The sequence below is a fragment of the Neoarius graeffei genome, chromosome 2 (genome assembly GCF_027579695.1).
Source record: "Neoarius graeffei isolate fNeoGra1 chromosome 2, fNeoGra1.pri, whole genome shotgun sequence".
Lineage (NCBI taxonomy): Eukaryota > Metazoa > Chordata > Actinopteri > Siluriformes > Ariidae > Neoarius > Neoarius graeffei.
In genome coordinates, this window is record NC_083570.1 from 52404211 (window position 1) to 52430377 (window position 26167).

The 26167-nt window shown below is 43.2% G+C and overlaps 1 protein-coding gene across 1 annotated transcript in view; it reads left to right on the forward strand.

Moving 5' to 3' along the window:
* The first annotated feature begins 29 nt into the window (after positions 1 to 29).
* The window catches only part of ireb2 (iron-responsive element binding protein 2), a 105788-nt gene continuing 79650 nt past the window's right edge, over positions 30 to 26167 (forward strand). Inside the window, exon 1 of the mRNA XM_060914389.1 lies at positions 30 to 100. Coding sequence (XP_060770372.1) covers positions 76 to 100 — 25 coding nt within the window. The 5' untranslated portion in view covers positions 30 to 75. The remainder of the gene's footprint in view (positions 101 to 26167) is intronic.

Genomic DNA, 26167 nt, shown 5'->3' on the forward strand with positions numbered 1-26167 from the left:
GTGATTGGTTGGTTCTCGGAGAGGGCGTTCCTCTGCGTCCTCGCGAGTGGAATCGTGTTCCTTTCAGAAGTCATCATGGCGCTCACTTCTTCACACCAAGGTAAGAGCCTGTGCTTGGTAACTGCAGAGCGGGTTTGGTTTTCTTTGCGTTTGGATGATCGGATTATACAATTCAAGCGTTTTGTTATCGAGATATAGCGGTTGATAAAGAGGGTATTTTAATACGCAGGCTTTGAGTGGCCTTTTTCTTTGAAGTGTTAGCTAAGTGGCTAACTCGCCTCAGTAGCCTGGAGATAAGTGCAGAGCCGGCTGGAGTGCTCTGACATCTCAACAGAAAAATAATAATAATAATAATAATTTAAAAAAGGGCATATTTCAAACTCCAAGCATGTCAAAGCACCTGGAGGCTTTTGCAGCATGAGCTAAATATCATAAATTCTGCGTGAGCTAATGGGATATTATCCAAATTATACAGGTTTCACAGCCTTATTATGTATGTATGCGCGCGTGCGTGTAGTGTTTTTTGCAAAAGTATTCATCCCCCTTGGTGTTTGTCCTGTTTTTTTGTCACATTACAAGCCGGAATTAAAATGGACTGTTAGAGAATTAGCACCATTTGATTTGCACAACATGCCTACAGCTTTAAAGGTGCAATTTAAAAAAAAACAAAAAACTGTGCTACAAACAATTAAAATGTGAAAGAATATTCACTTCATAACTCACATAATTACTTGATTAAGATCCACCTGTGTGCAATCAGTGTCACATGATCTGTCACGTGATGTCTGGGACCCTGACTCTGCAACAAGAAAACCAAGGAGCCTCCAAACAGGTCAGAGACAAATCTGTAGCCGCTTTATCCTGTTCTGCAGGCAAGCTGGAGCCTATCCCAGCTGACTACGGGCGAAAGGCGGGGTACACCCTGGACAAGTCGCCAGGTCATCACAGGGCTGACACATAGACACAGACAACCATTCACACTCACATTCACACCTACGCTCAATTTAGAGTCACCAGTTAACCTAACCTGCATGTCTTTGGACTGTGGGGGAAACCGGAGCACCCGGAGGAAACCCACGCGGACACGGGGAGAACATGCAAACTCCGCACAGAAAGGCCCTCGCCGGCCACTGGGCTCGAACCCGGACCTTCTTGCTGTGAGGCGACAGCGCTAACCACTACACCACCGTGCCGCCCTAAGCAAGCAACATGAAAACCAAGGAGCCTCCAAACAGGTCAGAGACAAAGTTGTGGAGAAGTATAGATCAGGATCTCATTATCTCTAGCCGCTTTATCCTGTCCTGCAGGGTCGCAGGCAAGCTGGAGCCTATCCCAGCTGACTACGGGCGAAAGGCGGGGTACACCCTGGACAAGTCGCCAGGTCATCACAGGGCTGACACATAGACACAGACAACCATTCACACTCACATTCACACCTACAGTTAATTTAGTCACCAGTTAGCCTAACCTGCATGTCTTTGGACTGTGGGGGAAACCGGAGCACCCGGAGACGGGGAGAACATGCAAACTCCACACAGAAAGGCCCTCGCCGGCCACGGGGCTCGAACCCGGACCTTCTTGCTGTGAGGCGACAGCGCTAACCACTACACCACCGTGCTGCCCCCACTTTAACTCTTTACCCCTTAATGACGACATATGACACCTTGTCTAAAACCTAGTCTTTAGACTTTATACACACACAATTTTTAAATTGTGCTACAAACAATAATTAAAATGTGAAAGAAAAATGAAATAAGAGCTGGTCCAACCAAGAAAGAAAGCAAGCAAGCACAACTTGTGAAATTTCCTCTCTGCATTTAACCCATTTGAAGCAGTGAACACACACACATACCCAGAGCAGTGGGCAGCCATGCTAACAGCGCCTGGGGAGCAGTTGGGAGTTAGGTGCCTCGCTCAAGGGCACCTCAGCCCAAGGCCATCTCATGTTAACCGAACCGCATGTCTTTGGGCTGTGGGGGAAAATGGAGCACCCGGAGGAAACCCACGCAGACACGGGGAGAACATGCAAACTCCACACAGAAAGGCCCTCGCCGGCCACTGGGCTTGAACCCAGAACCTTCTTGCTGTGAGGCGACAGCGCTAACCACTACACCACCGTACTGCCCTAAGCAAGCAACGTGAAAACCAAGGAGCCTCCAAACAGGTCCGAGATAAAGTTGTGGGGAAGTATAGATCAGGGTTGGCTTATAAAAAAATATCCCAAACTTTGAATATCCCAGGGAGCACCATTAAATCCATTATAGCCAAATGGAAAGAATATGGCACCACTACAAACCTGGCAAGAGAAGGCCGCCCATCAAAACTCACAGACCGGGCAAGGAGGGCATTAATCAGAGATGCAACAAAGAGAAACACTGAAGGAGCTGCAAAGATCCACAGCGGAGATGGGAGTATCTGTCCATAGGACCACTTCAACTCTTTACCCCTTAATGACAACCCTGTGTACATCCCATAATGACGACGTATGACGCCTTGTCAAAACCTTGTCTTTAGACTTTTTCTTGTAAATATGTTCTAAGGGTGAACAGTATATACATATACAAGGGTGGCTGTAGCAACTGCTTTTAAGTGCATATTCTGGACCAATTAAGTGGGTATTTTTTATATGAAAGTATGTCCCTTTACACACTCATCCAGAAGGGTAATTTTGCACAAGGCCATCTGTCTACAACAGAAAAAAATAACAAAACGCGTCTGGAAAAATCCCAAGGGAGTCTGGAGCCAGATTCATGACGTCACCTGCGGAAGCGCCAGCAGGCTGCGCGAGCTTTGCACGGTTTCAGTGCACAGCCTGTGTAGACCAAGCGCTCCCGTTTCTCTCTCATTGTCGGTCTTTTGGAAAATGATGAGTACTAATCCCATCAAGATTGGTGTTGCTGCACCCTTCTACGATACATCTGTTAACCATTTTAATAATTATGTGATTAATGTTGAAGAAATTTGCAGAAAACCACCAGGTCGTTTTCTCATAAACAAACCAGCGCTGACGTAGGATTCAGAAGAAGGCGTCCCGCACGCGACGTCACGAAAATCAGTGTTTCCCGGGAAATCCAAATGGCAAGTTTTTTCAGAGGCGGACCAATTCGCCTCAAATGGCTTGATTTCAACTGAATTTTTCTGGTATTGCCCAAGGTAAAAAAAAAATTTGTGCAAAATGTGACAGATATTTGACCAAAGTTTAATATAAAATAGGAGAATTTCATTGATTTTGCTCCTGAATTTACCCGTGATATGCACTTTAAGGGGTATAGAGTTAAGCCGTGAGCTCCACAGAGTGGGGCTTTATGGAAGAGTGGCCAGAAAAAAACATTTGCTTAAAGAAAAAAAATATAAAATGAGGTCCTACCAAATAGCGGAGCTTCCATTCAAGTGAGAACAAACATGCAACAGATGATGTATTTTGATGTTTCAATTTGAATTTTATCACGAGAAGATAAATTTCTCCAAACTCACATGTATATTAGTATAGGTAATCGTATGGGGCTGAGTAAAATTAAGGATTAATTTCATGAGTGATTTCGAAGTTTTGAAAAGTCAAAACTTTGAAATCATGAGTGAAATTGATCCTTAATTTTACGAGGAACCATACGGTTACTTGTTTATAGGGCCAAATTCATACTTCGGCAGCCATTCAAGTTCACAACATTTGTCATTCATGTTTTCTGAACCAATCTGGGCGCGAGACTATCTTGCACGTTTGAATCAGTTTCTAAAGCGTCTTTCATCATGACATGGCGACACGACACGAGGACCGCATTTCCACAGAATATCATCTTGTTTCGTCAGGCTTTTGGTCTTGTTTGGCTTTTTACCCATTCCAACAAACTAGCCGATAGCATTTCAGAAATACGGCCCCGTGTTAAGGAAAAAAGCCCCCCTTGATTGACCAATCAGAATTGAGTAATTTGGCCCAATGTATTATAATTATTTTTATTACTATAAACTACAGTGTGCTTTAGGGATTTATAGCAAACTGTTTTGAAAACAAAAGATACACGGTTTATGAAAACACTGACTGGATTCAGGTCAACTTGTCAGATCCCGAAAGATTTCGCAGTGATTTCAAAATCAACATTACTTGTAGGAATTTAATTCTAAATACTCCATCATTTCTATTAATTCATTTTTTTACACGTTTTCTTTCTCTTTCAGCTTGTCGCTTTTCTTGTGAAAGATTTCTTTGCCTTTCTCTTGCTCTTTCATGTCTTCTTTCTTTTTCTTCCTCTGTCAAAACACTCTCTTCCCGGATTTGACTTCATCTTCCTCTCCTTGGTGACCTTGCTCTGACATCTTTTTAAAGTTTGTAAAAATGATTATTGTGTTGTACTGTTTGAGTTGTTCTCTGTGGAAAAACCCGATAAATATGAAATTACCTGTAGACAAAAATAAGTTATGTAGGCGCGCTCGTGCTTCTAGTTCCGGCCAAAATCAAACAGCCAATCAGAATCGCGAGGGATGGGGATGGACGGACGGACACGGCTGGGATCCCTGTGTGTCCATGAAAAATCAACTCGATGGGTTACCATAGTTTCTTAAGTATGGAGCGCCGCTAAAATAAGAAAATGCATTTGAGTTTGCTCAACAGCATGTGGCAGATTCTTTGAACATATGGAAGAAGATTCTCTGGTCAGATGAGACTAAAATTGATCTTTTTGTCCATCGTGGGAAACGCCACGTGTGGCGCAAACCCAACACCCTGAGAACACCATTCCTACAGTGAAGCATGGTGGTGGCAGCATCATGCTGTGGGGATGTTTTTCATCTGCAGGGACAGGAAAGCTGGTCAGGACTGAAGGAAAGATGGATGGCACTAAATACAGGACAATTCTGGAGGAAAACCTGTTTGAATCAGCCAGAGGTTTGAGACTGGGACGAAGGTTCACGTTCCAGCAGGACAATGACCCTAGACATACTGCTAAAGCTACACTGGAGTGGTTTAAAGGGAAACATTTTATGTCTTGGAATGGCCTAATCAAAGCCTAGATCTCAATCTTGTACACTTATGTGGCATAGCTTGAAGATTGCTGTACACCAGTGCAACCCGTCTAACTTGAAGGAGTTGGAGCAGTTTTGCCTTGAGGAATGGGCAACAATCCCAGTGGCTAGATGTGCCAAGTTAATAGACATACCCCAAGAGACTTGCAGCTGTAATTGCAGCAAAAGGTGGCTCTACGAAGTATTGACTTTGGGGGGGCGAATACCTATTCACACTCCAGTCCCCCCCCCCCCCCCCAAATCTTAATCATGGCTTGTGTCACAATTAAAAAAAAAACCAAAACACATAAATAAAATTGCGGCCGGCACGGTGGTGTAGTGGTTAGCGCTGTCGCCTCACAGCAAGAAGGTTCTGGGTTCGAGCCCCGTGGCCGGCGAGGGCCTTTTAGTGCGGAGTTTGCATGTTCTCCCCGTGTCCGTGTGGGTTTCCTCCGGGTGCTCCGGTTTCCCCCACAGTCCAAAGACATGCAGGTTAGGTTAACTGGTGACTCTAAATTGAGCGTAGGTGTGAATGTGAGTGTGAATGGTTGTCTGTGTCTATGTGTCAGCCCTGTGATGACCTGGCGACTTGTCCAGGGTGTACCCTGCCTTTCGCCTGTAGTCAGCTGGGATAGGCTCCAGCTTGCCTGCGACCCTGTAGAACAGGATAAAGCGGCTAGAGATAATGAGATGAAATAAAATTGCACCTTTAAAGTGGTAGGCATGTTGTGTAAATCGAATGGCGCTATCCCCCAATAATCCATTTTAATTCCAGCTTGTAACGTGACACAACTGGACAAACACCAAGGGGAATAAATACTTTTGCAAGACACTGTATGTGTGAGCGCACGCACATGTATTGTGGTTATAACACTTTAAAGTCGCACAGTTTCCTAATCTTTAGCAAACCATTTGGAGTAGGAGTGACATACAGCACAAAGATAAGAGAAAAAAACGTTCCCTCCCTTTCCCCTTTACTGGAACGAAGCGTTAAAGTGGGTGAGGGTTTTTTTTGTTGTTTTGGTCATCATAACTAGTTCCTGTATTAGGCTTTTCTTTTTTTTCCTTTGGAGATTACAGAAGCTTGTAGATGAGTGTGTTTGTTTACAGTGGAGAATTTTCCTCCTCACATGCACACCATGCAATAACCCCCGAGTATGATTTGCATCACTTCTTGGTTTCAGGGGTGTTGTATATTAGGCGTGAAAACTAATAGCTAGATATTGAAACTATTTGGGTTGAGTACCGTGCAATGTGACGTTCAAGCGTTTCGAGCATGTAATACAGTTCAGGCTTCACAGGTTACAGTGTATGATTAGTCTGCTCTGTTGTTTCTCCTTTGAAGACAAAGCAAAGCATGGAATAAATAGATCACCTCAGTCATGTTCATTCACTTACACATAATAATAATAATCATCATCACTACTGATGGTAATGTTATGGTTCTGGCAGCCACAGTGAGCAGTATATTTTTCTTTTGACTGTCCAAAAGTTTGTGGACACCTGACCATCACACTTATGTGGTTCTTCCCCGAAGTGTTGCCCCACCGATTGTCTTGAATGTTGTATGTTGTAGCATTAGTTTCCAACACGACAAAGCAAGCTCCATGAAGACACAGTGTTAAGGTTGGAGTGGAAGAACTTTAGTGTCCTGCACAGAGCCCTGAACTCAACCCCACTGAACACCTTTGGGATGAACTGGAACACTGATTGCACCCCAGACCTCCTCGCTCAACATTGGTACCTGACTTCACTAAAGCCTAGGTCACAACCGGACGTACGATTTTTTTTGGCCGTGCGATTTTTGCCGTTTCCCAAATCGCTGCGTTTTTTTTTTTTTTTTTTTTTTGTTCGTGGAGAAAGACGCACGTTGGCCGTAAGTTTGTCTTGCAACCTGAAACAAACATAAGATTTGGTCAATAACAAAAGTTCATCTCAATCCTTTGTTATATACCCTTTGTTGGCAATGACAGAGGTCAAGCGTTTTCTGTAAGTCTTCACAAGGTTTTCACACACTGTTGCTGGTACTTTGGCCCGTTCCTCCATGCAGATCTCCTCTAGAGCAGTGATGTTTTGGGGCTGTCTCTGGGCAACACAGACTTTCAACTCCCTCCAAAGATTTTCTATGGGGTTGAGATCTGGAGACTGGCTAGGCCACTCCAGGACCTTGAAATGCTTCTTACGAAGCCACTCCTTCATTGCCCGGGCGGTGTGTTTGGGATCATTGTCATGCTGAAAGACCCAGCCACGTTTCATCTTCAATGCCCTTGCTGATGGAAGGAGGTTTTCACTCAAAATCTCACGATACATGGCCCCATTCATTCTTTCCTTTACACGGATCAGTCGTCCTGGTCCCTTTGCAGAAAAACAGCCCCAAAGCATGAGGTTTCCACCCCCATGCTTCACAGTAGGTATGGTGTTCTTTAGATGCAACTCAGCATTCTTTCTCCTCCAAACATGACAAGTTGAGTTTTTACCAAAAAGTTCTATTTTGGTTTCATCTGACCATATGACATTCTCCCAATCCTCTTCTGGATCATCCAAATGCTCTCTAGCAAACTTCAGACGGGCCTGGACATGTACTGGCTTAAGCAGGGGGACACGTCTGGCACTGCAGGATTTGAGTCCCTGGCGGCGTAGTGTGTTACTGATGGTAGCCTTTGTTACTTTGGTCCCAGCTCTCTGCAGGTCATTCACTAGGTCCCCCCGTGTGGTTCTGGGATTTTTGCTCACCATTCTTGTGATCATTTTGACCCCACGGGGTGAGATCTTGCGTGGAGCCCCAGATCGAGGGAGATTATCAGTGGTCTTGTATGTCTTCCATTTTCTAATAATTGCTCCCACAGTTGATTTCTTCACACCAAGCTGCTTACCTATTGCAGATTCAGTCTTCCCAGCCTGGTGCAGGTCTACAATTTTGTTTCTGGTGTCCTTTGACAGCTCTTTGGTCTTGGCCATAGTGGAGTTTGGAGTGTGACTGTTTGAGGTTGTGGACAGGTGTCTTTTATACTGATAACGAGTTCAAACAGGTGCCATTAATACAGGTAACGAGTGGAGGACAGAGGAGCCTCTTAAAGAAGTTGTTACAGGTCTGTGAGAGCCAGAAATCTTGCTTGTTTGTAGGTGACCAAATACTTATTTTACCGAGGAATTTACCAATTAATTCATTAAAAATCCTACAATGTGATTTCCTGGATTCTTTCCCCCCATTCTGTCTCTCATAGTTGAAGTGTACCTATGATGAAAATTACAGGCCTCTCTCATCTTTTTAAGTGGGAAAACTTGCACAGTCGGTGGCTGACTAAATACTTTTTTGCCCCACTGTACGGCCGGTTGTGACCGAGGCTTTAAGCTCTTGTGGCTGAACAAACACGCATTCCCCCCCCAGCCACTCTCCAAAATCTAGTGGAAAGACTTCGCAAAAGAGGGGAGGTTATTATAACAAAGTAAATTTGGACTCGGATGTTCAACAAGCACATTTGAACGTGATGGTCAGGTGTCCACAAACTTTAGTCCATATAATGCATCGTGTGACACTGGAGAAAATTTTTGATAGATATTGTGTATCATGGAATAGGAGGTTAATATGCTCGCAAACTGTAATGTTACATTAAACCTTTATTTTTTTAAAAAAAAAGCCTTAAACTGAGTTTTTTATTTCATACTTGTAAAAATTCAGTTGTATCCCCCCCCAAAATAAATAAATAAAAGAAATGCACAATTGTTAAAAAAAAATCACATCAGTTTCCATTCAGCTCTGTTTAGGTTTTACTTATTAAAATTGTTTCAAGATTCTGGTTGCAAAGTTGAATTCTGGGCAAAATGTTCTATGCAGTCCTTGGAAAAAGAAAATCTCCCAGTCTTACTTGCTCAATGGGCGAGCAGCACCTAAAATGTACTTGCCTGAAAAACAGTTCCACTTGCCCAGAGCTTTATTTTATTTTGGAGAGGACAGAATGCAGTTGACTTTTTTTTTTTTTAAATTAGGTGAAGCGTAATTATGATAAATCCACAAAACCATAACACCAATCTGTGCAGACACATTCAGAAAGAAAGAAGTTCTCGTAGCAGAGGAATGAATAATTTAGGGTCTATTAAGCTGTGGAGAGTTTTTAGTGAGTAAAATAATAACACTGGAGCTTTGTTTCTGTTATCAGAGGAACACAGTCCTGTGCAAAATGTAAGGTAACTTTATTTATACCCCAGGGTAGATTTAGTTGCAGTTAAAAGCATACACATACAACACAATACTAAAAGCATACACACAATACTAATGACAATACAATAACAAGAGAAGGACAACAAACTAACAGACAAATGCTCCAGACAGAATAAATAAATAAATAGAGAAAAGAGGGCTGTGCCTAGGTGTGGTTCAGGGCCTTAATAGCTGCTGGGACAAAACTGTTTCTATATCGCTTTGTTTTACATACAGGCATCTTAAACCTACGGCCTGAGGGGAGTAGGGATGGCGAAAACTAAAAAAAAAAATCTTGACCGACCACCGAGCCTCATTAGCCGGTTAAAGTTGGTTAACCTATGAGTTTAAACAGGGATGCAAACGGCGCGCCTTTTTCACGGCTCGTGCAGATCCGATTTTTTTTTTTGGGGGGGGGCGGGGGGCGTTGGAGTGTCTGAGTAATTTCACCAGAGTAAATTCTGTATTAAAATTACTACATAAGCAAATGCCGTTACAGTCCATGAAAAAGCCGTGAAAAAGTCGGCATCTGCGCCTTTAGTTTGTGTGGAGAGATCTGATCTGCAATAACATGCATTGTTGGCTACAGACCAAAACATACTTTCAGAATGCACTGGCCAAGGCAGGACTAAACTCCATGTGCCTCCTAATAATAATAAAAAAAAAAAAACAGAATAGTAATTTGTAAGCTAAAAAGCCTGTGTCTACACTTTTTTCTTTTGCCGAGTGGCAGCGGGAGGGCGGGACATGACTGAATGGGTGTTTCTGATTTGTCAGCTGTCTTTAACTGGGGTGGGAGGGCGGGACATGACTGAATGGGTGTTTCTGATTTGTCAGCTGTCTTTAACTGGGGCGGGAGGGCGGGACATGACTGAATGGGTGTTTCTGATTTGTCAGCTGTCTTTAACTGGGGCGGGAGGGTGGGACATGACTGAATGGGTGTTTCTGATTTGTCAGCTGTCTTTAACTGGGGCGGGAGGGCGGGACATGACTGAATGGGTGTTTCTGATTTGTCAGCTGTCTTTAACTGGGGCGGGAGGGCGGGACATGACTGAATGGGTGTTTGATTTGTCAGCTGTCTTTAACTGGGGCGGGAGGGCGGGACATGACTGAATGGGTGTTTGATTTGTCAGCTGTCTTTAACTGGGGCGGGAGGGCGGGACATGACTGAATGGGTGTTTGATTTGTCAGCTGTCTTTAACTGGGGCGGGAGGGCGGGACATGACTGAATGGGTGTTTCTGATTTGTTAGCTGTCTTTAACTGGGGCGGGAGGGCGGGACATGACTGAATGGGTGTTTCTGATTTGTCAGCTGTCTTTAACTGGGGCGGGAGGGCGGGACATGACTGAATGGGTGTTTCTGATTTGTCAGCTGTCTTTAACTGGGGCGGGAGGGCGGGACATGACTGAATGGGTGTTTGATTTGTCAGCTGTCTTTAACTGGGGCGGGAGGGCGGGACATGACTGAATGGGTGTTTGATTTGTCAGCTGTCTTTAACTGGGGCGGGAGGGCGGGACATGACTGAATGGGTGTTTCTGATTTGTTAGCTGTCTTTAACTGGGGCGGGAGGGCGGGACATGACTGAATGGGTGTTTGATTTGTCAGCTGTCTTTAACTGGGGCGGGAGGGCGGGACATGACTGAATGGGTGTTTCTGATTTGTTAGCTGTCTTTAACTGGGGCGGGAGGGCGGGACATGACTGAATGGGTGTTTCTGATTTGTCAGCTGTCTTTAACTGGGGTGGGAGGGCGGGACATGACTGAATGGGTGTTTCTGATTTGTCAGCTGTCTTTAACTGGGGCGGGAGGGCGGGACATGACTGAATGGGTGTTTGATTTGTCAGCTGTCTTTAACTGGGGCGGGAGGGCGGGACATGACTGAATGGGTGTTTCTGATTTGTCAGCTGTCATCCTTACACCGCATGGCATGCCCCAAGCGTTTACAACACAGAATTCCAGGTTCTCCGCTCCAAAATCGGCAGCTTCAAAACGATTGATTTTTTTTTTTCACCAACAACCAAAAAAAAATTTATCGGTTGACGTTGATTCGGTCAACCACCGGTCAAATGGTCATCGGTTAACATCCCTAGAGGGGAGAGGCTGAAACTCACTGTACAGTGGGTGGGATGGGTCATTTAGGATGGACCCCGCTAGTCTCAGCAGCTGTCCATTGTAGAGGGGCTCCAGGTTCAGCTGAGGCTGTCCAATTAACTTACTGGCCCACCTCACAATCTGATTAAGTGAGTTTTTATTTTTTAGGGATAGGTTACTGAACCAGGACATTAGGCTAAAAGAGATCACAGACTCAATAAAACATCTATAAAACAAATGGTTAACAACTTTCTGTCGATGTGAAAGGATGACAGCTTCCATAGACAGTGTAGGCGCTGATTCACCTTTTTGTACACAGACTCACAGTTTGCCACAAAGGTAAGGTTACTGTCGATAACGGTGCCAAGATATTTGTAGTTGTCTACACATTCCACAGTCTGACCTTTTATACTGATCATTTCCTTAACACTGGAATGTTTCCTGAAGTCCACATACATATTTTTTGTTTTCGAGATGTTCAGTTGTAGGAAAGATTGCTCGCACCAGTCTACAAACTCCTGAACAATTGGACCATGGCCTGTCTCATTCAGTACGTTTACATGCACGTCCAAATCGAGCTGCTGTTGGTAATCGAGCAAAGGGTCCCAGCAGGGGTGCCAGAGAAATCCAATCCTACATGCACAAGTGAAATCGGGCTATTGTGCAAGGTGCATTGTGCACCCGAGCCACACGTGGCGCTACACGCCCCATCGTGTTGGTACACTTCCGGTTGTCGTCATGAAGAAGAGCTATAGTGTTGCCAGATACTGCTGACGTTTTCCAGCCCAAAACATGTTCAAATCCGCTAAAATGCACTTAAAACCCTCAATCTGGCAACACTAGCAGTTCCGTGTTCAAGCTGTTCGGCTTGCTCTAACAGACTATGGCTACAAACTGTCCGGCGCAGACCACTGTTTTGTAAGACAACTTATTTTGTACAATAATATTTTTCTAAAGTCCATTTTTTGCTTACAAAAATATATATTTTTTTGCTTACAATTTAACTTATGTCTTAATAAACACAAAAAGTTCAATTGTTTTGTTTTTATTGACATTCTTCAGATGTTGGACATATATACACACACACAAATACAATGACTTGTTTATGTACACAATTCACAGCTATGCAACAGCTGTACAGATGTATTTGGTGATACAGTAAGTGAGCTAAATTTTAACAGTGCAAACAATGCCACAAAAAGAAAAGATTCATGCCGTTGTCATGATTCGCTGTCATGCTGACCGAGGCTGTTGTGTTTCCCGCTTGTGGTCTCGTCACTTCCGGAAGTAGCTCGATAGGGTTTACATGCACAAAGTAGCTCGGCAGAAATCGCATAAACTAGGTCGTGTAGCTCGATTCCGAGAAATCAAGTTCGGTTCAATTTCAGCCGAATTAAGGTGTATACATGGCATTTTGAACTTCGATTTCAGTCGAGCAACGGCAGAAATTCGATCCTCTCTATGTGCATGTAAACGTAGTGACTGTCTTTTAGCAGACTGACAATGACAGAGTCATCTGCATACTTGAGAATGAATCTGTTCTCCCTGCTACTACGACACATATTCGTGTAAAGAATAAATAAAAGAGGGGACAGTACACAGCCCTGAGGGGAGCCAGTGGAGGTACAAATCTGGTCAGACAGTACTCCATTGACACGCACTCGTTGTGTCCTGTCAATTAAAAAATGTAAAACCCAGCCTAAAAGGTTTTTGCTCAAATAAAATTGCTCTAAAAGTCTTTCAATTAAAATATGGGGTTGGATAGTATTAAAAGCAGAGGAGAAATCAATAAATAAGAGTTGGGCATGTGTTCCCTTACCTTCCAGATGTTTAAAAAGCATGTTCATCAAGGATACAGTTGCATCCTCAACACCTCTGTGTGGCCTATAGGCAAACTGGAATTGGTCAAAGTCTGACTGTCTTATTTAAAATTTCGTTTCTTACTAATTTCTCAAAGGTTTTCATGACGAGATGTCAGAGCAATAGGCCTGAAATCATTAGGGACTTTGGGGCACCTTATCTTGGGCACTGGGACAACAGCTGCATCTTTCCAACATTTTGGGACATGCTGGGTTAATAATGACTTATTAAAAATATAGTGAAATATTGTCCATAATTCCTTACATAGCTTTAGCAGTTTACCTCAGATATTATCAGGACCACAGCTTTTGTTTGCATTGGTGGAAAATAGTGCCCTTTCAACCGTGTCCTCATCTATTTCAAAGTGATTGTGATCTACTAAATTATGACTGAGTTCCCTTATTTCAGTACTGAAATCATAAGTATCAAATCTGGGGAAAAATGTATTAAGTGCATTAGCAAGATCAGAATCTGAATCAAAATTCTCTAAAGTAACAGTGCTTACATTCTATGTCACCGTGGAACCAGAGTGTAGAAATGAGCTTACAGTTCGAGAGAGTTCTACACAAACACGCTGAACTTTACACCAGCATGTGAAATGGAAATAAATCCACTAAGGCAGGAAAAACTATTTTGGATAAAATTGTTCTTGTCCGTTACACACTGATCAACCTGTGTGACTCAGCTGTGCCTTTGAATAGAGAATAAATGAAGCGGGAACTGAACATTAACCGTTCATTGAAATTCTCATTGCAAGGGTGATTTATAGTTACTGTACGACTACAGCTACAACTGGAATGTGCCGATTCTGTTAGTGTTTGTAATTATTGTACCGTCCACTATTAGATAAAATTTAAATAAAATCTTACAACATTGTTTGAAAGTCTAGAGCAAGATATTTTATTCTTTTACAAATAACACTTCGGATATTGTTTTAACAACAATAATAAGCATCACTGTATAAAGGCTCGAGTGCAGATAGCTGTGTAACTACACGTCCTTGGGGTTGCTGAGACATGGAGGGGCCGGAATAGTTTACCATCAAGCCCACAGGTTAGGGCCGAGCCCTTTGAGAGTAAATGCGTTGGCTTTCACAGCATTCTGTTCCCAAAAGCTGATGTCGGGGGGAGTCTTTACACAATTTTTTCTTGCTTTTGTAGTTTTTTTTTTTAATAACTGTTCTTCCGTGTCGGGACTCTTCAGGAAAAAGAATGTATATTCCAACATGTAGCTAATGCGAACGCTCGATCACAAATCTGCACCATCCAGTCATTTAAAGGAATTTTATACAGATCATAACGGCTAATAAACTCTAATTTCCACATGTATCTATCCTTCGCTTCTTTCTGACTAAGATCGTCCGAGTAATCTGGTAGTAAAGCTTTGTTAGCTGTAGTTTTCTTCAGACAACAGCACCCGATGCCGGATATCTTCACTTGGCTTCAGTATGTGAACAGCCAATCAGCGGGTCCCGTATGTGTTTATGATCATCACAATTTACAACCAATGGGAGACACCCTTTGTCGGCTGTCCACCAATCACAGGCGCCCGTGTCACACTGGCAGTATGTTGATAAATATGATTACGAAATATATGGAACCATCAGAAGCAATAAAAAAAAATCATAATATACAGTATACTGGTTAGAGACAAGGAACATTTATTGAGTGATTTATTATTAACTCAAACCGTGATATAAAAGTTCCAAGTTTGGCACCTGCCCGCTTCAACCGCACTGCTGGCACACGATGTCCTCGACCCTCATCGCCCTGAGCCAATCGGTATAATTACGTCATTCCATGGACCCCTCTGAGCCGAGCTTTTCCAGTACACTCGAACACGCATACTTGGACGAATTATAATCAAAAACAAGGAAATTTAAATGGTTTCCTCAAAATATTTTTTTGTACTTTGCTGTGTTGGTGAATGAAACTTTTTAACGCATAAACGAGACGAGCTACTTTAGACTGGTTCCCTGCTCTCTTAGCGCAGAGTGAGCACACAGGCAATGTCTCTGACGCTTGGTAGGATTCATTTATACAGGAACCAGTCCAGGAAAACAAGATTTTCAATAGACACGGGTGAACTTTGTTTTGACGAGGAGTCAGATGTCACGATGCGTGATTCACTTTGCAGAATAATAACAATAATACTAGTAGAAATATGCTACTACTGGACTGACAGTTCAGGTCTGCATCACGGAGCGGCTGCCTGTGTTGCCAGCACTAGCTTTTGTTGTCCGATCGGACGATTACTGTTAAAGTTTTACTCGTCCTTGCACATACTTTAGTCATCTCGGACGATCGAGCATTGTCTATGTCTATAGCTGTTGGAGTTTTGAGATGTTGCGATGCTGCACACACCGTGTATTCCATGTGTCACTGTTTTGCTGAGATAAAACGTGTCCTGCATTTTACAGTTCCGAAAATTGCTGAAGCAAATGAGCAGCAGTATCACGTGACCACCGTGGGGTGTGTTTGACCTACTTTTAACCAAAACAAGTCAGCGTGGGCAAACATGGCAGACTCCGCTCTCCCACCAGCTAACAGCCAGCGGAAAAGAAAAGGAAAGCCTGCCTAGTGAGTGTAACTGCAAGATAGAGCAAGGTTAGATGATGTCATTTTTCTGGACAGGTAACTAAAGGATTCTAGCTAGTGCTTCGCTATCTTAGCCTTAGAATGCATGGGCTTGATTCCATGGTAGCGACTATGGAGTTATAGGGGCCTTTCACGTGATGTCATCATAACTGCGGATTTGTTTATCCGGTCAAGCTTTGTGTTGGACAACGACTGGCACAAGCGTATGTGAATGATTGATTGTTAGCCCAATTCAGTAAACATCTACAGATAAACTTGTAGAAGCTACAGCTAAAAGAACGATGCCAGAGACCTGTAGTGTTTTTGGATGTAATAACAGATGTGGAGATAAACCTGGTTTAACTTTTCACCGCTTCGCACCGAACCCAGAAAAACGACAAAGAGCTGTAGTTAAACAGGAAGACTGGATGTCAGCAAAACATCCCCATGTGTGTGGAGAACGTTTTATATCAGGTTAGTGTGAACGCTTTGTGCAACATTAAAATGTATATCTGGATGTGGGCTTTGGATGCGATTGATTTTATTAGACTTGCTGCTCGGCTTGAGTAATGGCATGTGTACGTACTGATGATGTAGACTCGGCTAAACACCATAAAATATGCTAGATCTAGGCCCTGGCTTGTTGATTACTATTAGACATCCATGTTTGAGCTTACCTTTGTCATAATGAGGTATTTTTTCCCCTTTATGGGGAATTTCTCATCACAATCCAGCATGCACAAAACCTGCCTCAAAGGATTAGTAAGCAGTCTGTACTTTCATCAGCCGTTAGCATCTCCAGTGTATTTAGAAATCCCAAATACTAAATATTTCAGGATGTTGTAGTGTCCCAAATCTGGTAGCTGGTTTGCCGAACACTTTTCAAATGGAATAAATACATGGGTGCAAGTTTTCCGGCATGTGCCGGAAGCTCAGGTTTTTTTCGGTTCTGAAAGCCATTTTTCCAAATCGTGTAAATCCGTTAAGATTTTTTTTTTGGAGGGGGCCCTCTCACTGTCTCACTCTGATAGGGCCAATGAGTTTCTGCAATCGCGGAAAACGGACGGAAATTACGGAATTTTTATAGTGAAACATTGCTCGCGTGTCAAAGTGTAACTGCCGCAGAAGGTTTCTGCGTAACTGCCGCTAACGCCCAAGCAGACATGCCTTTCCGGTCAAGGCAGCTTTGTCGGTGATTGTGATTGGCTTGTGGCACACCTAGCCAGCCAATGAGCTGCTTGTTTACAGATTCGCTCCCCGGGTCGCAACCAGAATGGCGACCACGAAAAAAAAAGAATGCTCTGGTGGCCAAGGATGCCATATGGTTGCCAGTGGCGAGTGTGGACGTTGAGCGTTCCTTTTCCATGTATAACCCTCTTCTAAATGACAGAAGATTCAGTCTCACGGAGACCAACACTAAACAACTTATGATGCTCTGTCATAATGGCGACATCGAGCAGCGTTTCTAGGAACTCTGAGAGCGCGCAATGATTGATCTGCAAGGAATATTCAGGACTGTCATTACAATCAAAGTTAAACTATTCTAGACTGCTTGAGAGTGCGTTCTAGACTGTTTGGGAGCGCCTTCTAGTCTGTCTGAGCGTGCGTTCTGTGTTTTGTTAGGAAACATTGTTTCATGAGTTTGTGGTGTACTAAAAAAGATGGCTATAGAGTAATATTTTTAAACGGTCAGTTATGAGTATTGTCATTACAGGCTCAGGAAGTATTACTGAATATTAATTTATCCCTATTAATTTATCAGTGTACTCAATATTATGTTGAGATATTATATATGCTATTATATTGCATATATTATATATGAGATGGGTTTTTAGTTAACGGTGATCCTAGTTTCTTGATTTATCTGTTATCAATATGTCAAGTAAAATATTTTGAGTTGTCTCAATCTGTGATCCCACTTTAATTTTTTTTCTCATCTCATTATCTGTAGCCGCTTTATCCTGTTCTACAGGGTCGCAGGCAAGCTGGAGCCTATCCCAGCTGACTACGGGCGAAAGGCAGGGTACACCCTGGACAAGTCGCCAGGTCATCACAGGGCTGACACATATGCCGCTTTTCCACTACAAACGCGGCTGAGCCGTGCCGTGCTGAGTTGGGCTGAGTCGAGCTGAGCGGGGCTGTTGGAGTTGCATTTCGACTACAACCGCGCTGAACCGTGCTGGCTGGAAGTGGGTGGACACATTGGGTGGAGTTAGCGAAAGTGGGTGGATGTCAGGTGATGTCGTTAAGCAGCGCAAACAGTGACATCAGTGATCTTTTAAGCGGTAGTCTCACGACCCGGATAGTAACCAATAAACATGGAGGACATGGAGTCGTTAGTGTTGCTGGTCTTGGTGCTGTGGCTTGTCACCGACAACGCGGACAGATACTGGCAAGAGCGTATAGATGAGGCGAGGCGCATAAGGCTTCAGAAATTCTCGTAATTCGTAATTATTATTCTTCCGGGTTTGCGGTGTTTTCAGATCCCAGCGTGCTCGCGGGGCGTGTGTGGGCATGTGAGGACACTCCTCCTCACCAATCAGTGCACAGGGGAGTGTCTGCTCACGCCCCCAGCCTCACTCGGCACGGCTTGGCTCGCTTCAGCCCCACTCCAAAACCGTGCGAGTTTTAGGGGCTAAGCAGGGCTGAAGCGAGCTGAGTCGTGCTGGTTTTTGGTAGTCGAAACGCGAGCCGTGTCGGGCTGAAGTGAGCTGAAGTGAGCTGAAGCGAGCTGAAAAAGGGTAGTGGAAAAGGGCCAATAGACACAGACAACCATTCACACTCACATTCACACCTACGCTCAATTTAGAGTCACCAGTTAACCTAACCTGCATGTCTTTGGACTGTGGGGGAAACCGGAGCACCCGGAGGAAACCCACGCGGACACGGGGAGAACATGCAAACTCCACACAGAAAGGCCCTCACCGGCCACGGGGCTCGAACCCGGACCTTCTTGCTGTGAGGTGACAGCGCTAACCACTACACCACCGTGCCGCCTTGAATTTTTTTTTTTTATTAATGCAATTTATCAGCTTACTGTCAGTGTAATTGTTTTATTATTTTTTTTCATGAATGACTTCATCATGCAAAGGACCATTTGTGTTGAGAGATGCAGTACTTTGAAACCCAAGTAAAATTATGCCAGCCAGAATTACTAAATTGGAGCCAAACAGAACAATTTTGAACTGAAATTGTGAAACGGAATTGAAATGGAATTTTTCATTGTCCGAAACGGAAAAAGCCAGATTTTGAAACGGAAAATCATTGGCTCTACTCTCAGCGTATTACCGGGTTACTGCGGTACAGTCTCTGCACGAGACAAATCTTTTCATCTTGTCTTTGCCACAAACCTCATTCAATTTATACGCCGCTCACCGACGAGCGGTCCTGACCAGCCCGTTGTTTCACGGTGTTATACATGTGTGATATCATGTAGCACGTTGTTCGACCAAATCAACACCGCTATTCCAGTGTATATATTGTAAAAAAGGTATCACAGCAAAAGCATATTAAAAATGGTTGTTTCAACATTTAAATTAGTAGTTGCTAGATGTTTTTGAAATATCAAGCCTTGTACTTGAAATATTATTTCAGATGAATTGATGAAATGTATTAAACATTTGATGTGAATATGCAAATCATATAATTATTAATATTATAAATGTTTGCATGAGAGACAACCATTTTAACTTGTAATTTAAATTTTTTTCGAGCCCTGGAGGGGCTCACCTCCCTTTGTAACTTTTTAACTTTTTTTTAAACTTTTTTTTCCCTTTGTAAATATTTTGCACGATTACACGAATAATTTGTTTGCCAGTCTAAAAAAATTGACTTTTTTTTTTTTGTATTTTGATATGTCATTTTTGTTTGATATTTCAAAAGTATTGTATGAACATTTTGGCACAAAATTGATTCCATATTTCCGTAAGGGCCATACTGTTTACTTCAAGAGGTAGGAAAATGGAGAAAAGCGACCCTCGGCACATCAGAATAATCATATCTTGTCTGCATGATCTTGTTCTTGCGAGACTTAGGAAAAGGCCGTGCATAATAAATTTTTTTTAAATTTCAGATGACTTTGCAGTCAGCACCTTTTTAAAGTAATAAATAGATAATTTTTTTGAATGCCTGTTAAGTGTATCATGACAATTTCTCGTGATCTTGACATTTTCGTCATCGCTCAGCTCTAATGGAGATCAAATCTTGGCTGTCACTGATGGGCTGCATGAATCTACACTGTGAGCAAAAAAGAAATCCGCCTCAGCACCACTTCGTGTTTCTTCATACTCCTTTTTCTGATGGCATTTTGTTCCACAAAAGTGCACAGCAATCCACATTAAACATTTTGTTAACTTGAAATAATATATGCCAAAAATGCAACCTTATATTGATGTTTTTTCTTTGAAAGACGTTTGTATGAGCTGGCCCTCTCGGATGCTTGCTGATCAGCCTGAGTGGCATTTACACATGCAAGTTTGAGCTTTTCTTTAATTCTTTAAGCTCTGTATTGTTGGAGATTTTACCATGACTGGCCCTGAAAGGTGTCTTTTGTGGAAAAGCAGTCAAAGTGTCTCATTTTCTGCAAATTACTGTCAACATCGAAATGACTACCTCTGCTCTTGTAATGATGATTATGATTAAGGTCGGGTAAAGTTGCCCCGAAACCTTCTCCAAGCCCACACACGTCTTCCTACGTAATAGTCGTTTTATGTGCTGAAAGTCCTGCTGACTCTGAACATTTCAGCTTGTGCCGAAATCACAACTGTTTCCCCAAAGTGTTCTTCGCAAAAGCCGTTCTTCATACAGTTGTGACAAATTAAATTAAGGATCAGACTGCGAGAGTTTTGACTGGATCCAGAATGAGTTCACGTCACTCAGACACGCTCGGAGAGCTTTCACGTATGAACCCAGGTGTGGTTTGTTTGCGCAGACGAGAACGCAGCATTTGGAGTCGGATACAGACCAGTACGACCGGCCGTGTGCATGTGGTGATCTCAAAACTCGAACGTGGTTCTACCGCAGTAACAAAGCAATTGGATCTGGAATCGTTCTGTGGTCCTGTTCACACCTGGCATTAAATCAGATTTATTTGTTACATATACACAATCATACAGAATATGACATGCAAAGCAATGCTTTGTAGGTCATGAAGATAGTTGATAGTCGGGGGGGGGGGGGGGGGGTAAAAAGGAAAGGGAGTAAAATAGAATGTAATAAAGAGAATAAAAAAATGAATAAAAATGTGATTGAGTGCTCTGCAGAATGTGTAGGTGAATGTGTTTTGTTTATATGAGGGTAAGTCAAAAAGTTCTAAGACAAATTGGAAAAAATCTTCTCATCTCATTATCTCTAGCCACTTTATCCTGTTCTACAGGGTCGCAGGCAAGCTGGAGCCTATCCCAGCTGACCACGGGTGAAAGGCGGGGTACACCCTGGACAAGTCGCCAGCTCATCACAGGGCTGACACATAGACACAGACAACCATTCACACTCACATTCACACCTACGGTCAATTTAGAGTCACCAGTTAACCTAACCTGCATGTCTTTGGACTGTGGGGGAAACCGGAGCACCCGGAGGAAACCCACGCGGACACGGGGAGAACATGCAAACTCCACACAGAAAGGCCCTCGCCGGCCACGGGGCTCGAACCCGGACCTTCTTGCTGTGAGGCGACAGCGCTAACCACTACACCACCATGCTGCCCGATTTAGCCGACTCTGAAGATTAATATTATGAAAAATATACAACTGAAAATAATAGATACCTTTTAACACGTTTTGATTTTACGAAATCTACATAATGCAAATGTTACATCACAAAATGTTAGGAATCATTCTGATTCTGTTAAAAAGTGCAATAATACAGGAGTCAAAAATAAGGGAAATTAAGTTACAAATGAAAGGAAATTTTCTTGTAGTTATTTGAAATGTAAATACTGTAAAAAGTTCAATAACAATGGTAGTTTATGAAAGTTTATTTAAGATAATGTAAGTTTTGGCGAAAGAGAAACCAAGCGTGAAAGAGTGAAAGCGATTATCATGCCGTTACCATGGGAACAGGCTTTTATGAATGCGGAAGTGGGCTCTCAGCGCGCCGAGTCCGGTACGACTGAGGAAGGGGACAAGTTTTATATTTCGTCTAATTCAGGTCATTTAAAAACTATAATATTATTTGGCAGTGGGCACAGAGGAAAGTATAAAGTTTGTCAGTATGTTTACCAGGCTTGTATGATTTAAAACTCGCGAGGATATCTAAATACATGACCTACTCATTCTAAGCCTGCTGAGCTTCGCTGGTGAAGCTCTCAAAACTCGTAGTATTTTGCTTCCATTCAAGCCTCGTTTCAAATTCTGACCAATAAGAACGCTACGTTTTTGGTGGTAAATTTGATTTTCTCGATTTAACTTCCATATATGGAAAGCGCGCATGCCGGGCAAGCCCCAGGAAACCACTGACCGTCAACAAAAATGTCCACAGACAGGGGCTTTTCTAGAAAAATTTAGTATGAGGGTGCTCACCATGGCGAGGGAGCGAAGTGACGGTGCCGGTTGTCCATCCCCCCCTCCGCCATGCAAAGCATTTGAAAAATTGAGGCTACAATGGGACATTCTGAGGCTATCTGACAGGGAAATTGTCAACATTGAAAAAGAAAGAAGTAATCTTCTTCTGCCCCAGACAGTCTTTGGCCTTCTTCCGTTTCGTGCCGTGGGATGACATCTTTAAATGCCCAAGTGTCAACAAAAACAACTCGCGAACTACTTCTGTCAAAAGCTCCCGCGCCGGTGGGTGAAAGGTCATTCAGTCTCGAGAAATCTCGCTCTACAAGTCAGCTGACCTTGTATGTAACCCATGTCAAATCTCGCGAGAGCAGCCGCGACAAGTAAACAAACATGGCGCCTCAGTCTGGAAAACGCCAATTCGGATTGTTTTTGCACCGTCTGGCGGTGTATCTACTATGATTGGAATATTTTCGGAGTAATTATAATGTATTTGATGGTCAGACACATTGTCATGTGGTGTTGCTGGGATGCTTTCACGGAGAAAAGATCGTTTTGAGAAAGATTGCATGTTGTGCAGTAGCATATAAGTGCATGGCCTAAGTGTGACTTGGGGTTCAATCGGCATTTCGGTAAGGGGGCGCACGCCGAGAGTAAGAGGGCGCAGCGCCCCTGTTCCCTGGTTTAGACAAAAGCCTGACAGAAATGCACAAAATTACTTCACAAAACAACAAAATTTTGGTTAGTGCAAAATTTATAGGCTGTGTTTGGAGATTTATGGCCGTGTTTTTTGAGAATTGGCCGTGTTAAAAAAAAAAAAAAAAAATGGCTGCACGGCTCGCTAGCTGAGCCTATGGGCAGGTCACTGGTCAGAGGGAGAGCTCTTCACTGTTGGCATTCGATTTCTGCCATAGTCACGAACTGCCAGCTTTGTCTTAAAAGGCAGGCGAAAGAGCAAACTCTTAAAGGCGCACTTCAAAATATAGTGAAAAAGCCACAGTATAGTGGACGTGTTAGCAACTGAAATTTGTGGAATGATAACGTATTGTTTCAAATGTCAAATTTACCGGTAACTAGAGCAAACCTAGTCTCGAGTGACCACTTGTGATTGGATCTCACTTCCCTGTTCTATAGACCCCTTTGCATGTTTGTAAACAAACCGACCGTTGCCAGGATGCGCGCGCAGCCTGGACCCAGAAACAATGGCGCTGCCCATAGACGGCATTATGAGCTGTCAGATTATGCCAAACAATTGTCGTTACAAGATCGAGAATGCTACATAAATAAGTTAACTCTAACCAGTGGACATCGCCTACCGGATCCGCATTTAATTAAAGAGTGGACGGACGATGTTAGTAAGTTCCCTGGTATACAATGGCCAGATATATACTCGCACCTTATTGACAAGACTTCAGTGTACACCCACGAAAAACTTCATGCCTACAAGTCTTTAGACGCATATGATTATGTTATGTGCGGGCATGTACAACTTGATTAACAACGGGACATTCATATTCATTTTGTTTTAATCAATTTATGCCAGTGATGTGATGGCAATGTGGCTTTAGCTACAACAGCAAATCCCAACACTAAACAGCAATCTGCAGGAGGTGATGGCATGAAAGGAATGATAGTGTAAAGAGTGCAGCTAAGAGAAATCAGAGCTGCGTAAAAAGCGAGAGGCAGAGAGCAGAAATGAAACTGAACGGGGCGGGAGCTACAGTAGGTTAGAGCAGGGGTTTTCAAAGTGTGGGAGAGTCAGCCCCCCCCTCGGAGAGCAAATAAACAACAGCGCCCCCCCTTACAATTTTTGTTGTTGCTATACTTAAAGTTCCATTTGTATTTTTAAAAAAAATGGTTGTTGTACACATTTTTTTTCTTTTTCACATTTTAAACATCTGTGCTTTTTAAAACATCTTGTTTTACACATTTTAAACATCTCATAGCATCGTTAGCTAGCACCTCTTGGCAGACACCACACTGTGGCAGTGGAGCATCTTCAGATCCAGTCCATGAAAATCCAAACTTTAAATAATCGTGGTCATACTTCCTTCTTTTTCCAGTCCCCCAGGATTCCGCGGGCCTTTTTTGTGATTACCGCGGGCTAAAATGTCTGATGTTGCGGGGGTTTTTCCAAAAAAATTGTGATGAAAGTTGCGGTGTTTTTTACGTTTTTGTTGCGATTACATTGCGGGAGAAAGTGAAAGTTGCGAGAAATTGCGATTTTCTCTTTTTGTGATTAAAATTGAGTGATATGTTAAATATTAAGTTATTACTGAAAAACTATTGATTAAAAAAACAAAGACACTGAGAAATGGTCCTATAAACAACTTTACCAATATAAAAGATTACCAGGACTACAAAAATGCAGAAAAATAGGCTTTACTTATCCAAATGCACCTGTTGGTTCAAAAGTTAAAGTGCATAGAACCTCACAGCACAACATGAAGTTACCTTAAAATATAATATAAATGCCTCAGCTTTCATGTAAGAAAAAAAAAACTAATACTAGTACTGTGTGCAGGCAGTCTCTCCTGAAGACTAAATTAAACAATAATTATAAACTAATAAAATAAATGGCTCAGGCTTCAGAGAAGAAAACAACAATTTGAACAGAATCTCACAGTATGATGCTGAAGCTGCCTAAACGATGGAAAATAAAATACCATTTTGGCAAAAATGTTGGCATCCATTAATTTCTTGTATTAAGTAAAAAAAATAATAAAGTGCACACAGTCCTTCACTGTAAACATAACACAGTGTTGCCAGATACTGCTGACGTTTTCCAGTCCAAATTATGTTCCAAACCCGCCAAAATGCACTTGAAATCGTCCAATCTGGCAACACGACGCGCATGCTGCTTCTCTTGAACACACGGAAGTAAGGCGGAAGGTAGTTTGTCGACGTCACCTCAAGACGACGCCAACGATTGGTCAAATTTGCGGGAAAGTTGCGGTGATTGGATATAATTGCAACACCGCCCTGAATTCACGGGGATTGGTTGAATTTGCACTGAAGTTGCAAATCGCAACATCCTGGAGGCTCTGTTTTTTTGCTTGGCCCAGACTTTGTCTCCTCACTCACTGTAGCTTTAGGTACTAAAAACCGATCCATTTTGTCTCTCACGTTGCGCCCCCCCTGAAGAACTCTGGCGCCCCCCAGGGGGGGCGTGCCCCACACTTTGAAAAGCCCTGGGTTAGAGCAGTCAACGTAAGTTGGCATTTAGAGTGAGGGCACACAATTTTACCTTTCCATCCTTGCTTTAAAATTGTGATTTTCAGCATACACAAATAATGATGGCACAAAATCTGGACTGCTTGAGTCAAGCGAGACCTCTCCTACAAACAAAACTGCATGCAAAGCTTATGCCGCTTTTCCACTACAAACGCGGCTGAGTTGGGCTGAGCCGTGCCGTGCTGAGTCGAGCTGAGCGGGGCTGTTGGAGTTGCATTTCGACTACAACCGCGGTGAACCGTGCTGGCTGGAAGTGGGTGGACACTTTGGGTGGAGTTAGCGAAAGTGGGTGGACGTCACGTGATGTCGTTAAGCGGCGCAAACAGTGACATCAGTGATCTTTTAAGCGGTAGTCTCACGACCCGGATAGTAAACAATAAACATGGAGGACATGGAGTCGTTAGTGTTGCTGGTCTTGGTGCTGTGGCTTGTTGTCACCGACAACGCCAACAGATACTGGCAAGAGCGTATAGATGAGGCGAGGCGCATAAGGCTTCAGAAATTCTCGTAATTCTTCTTCTTCCAGGTTTACGGTGTTTACAGATCCCAGCGTGCTCGCGGGGCGTGTGTGGGCATGTGAGGACACTCCTCCTCACCAATCAGTGCACAGGGGAGTGTCTCCTCACGCCCCCAGCCTCACTCAGCTCGGTTTGGCTCGCTTCAGCCCCACTCCAAAACCGTGCAAGTTTTGGGTGCTAAGCAGGGCTGAAGCGA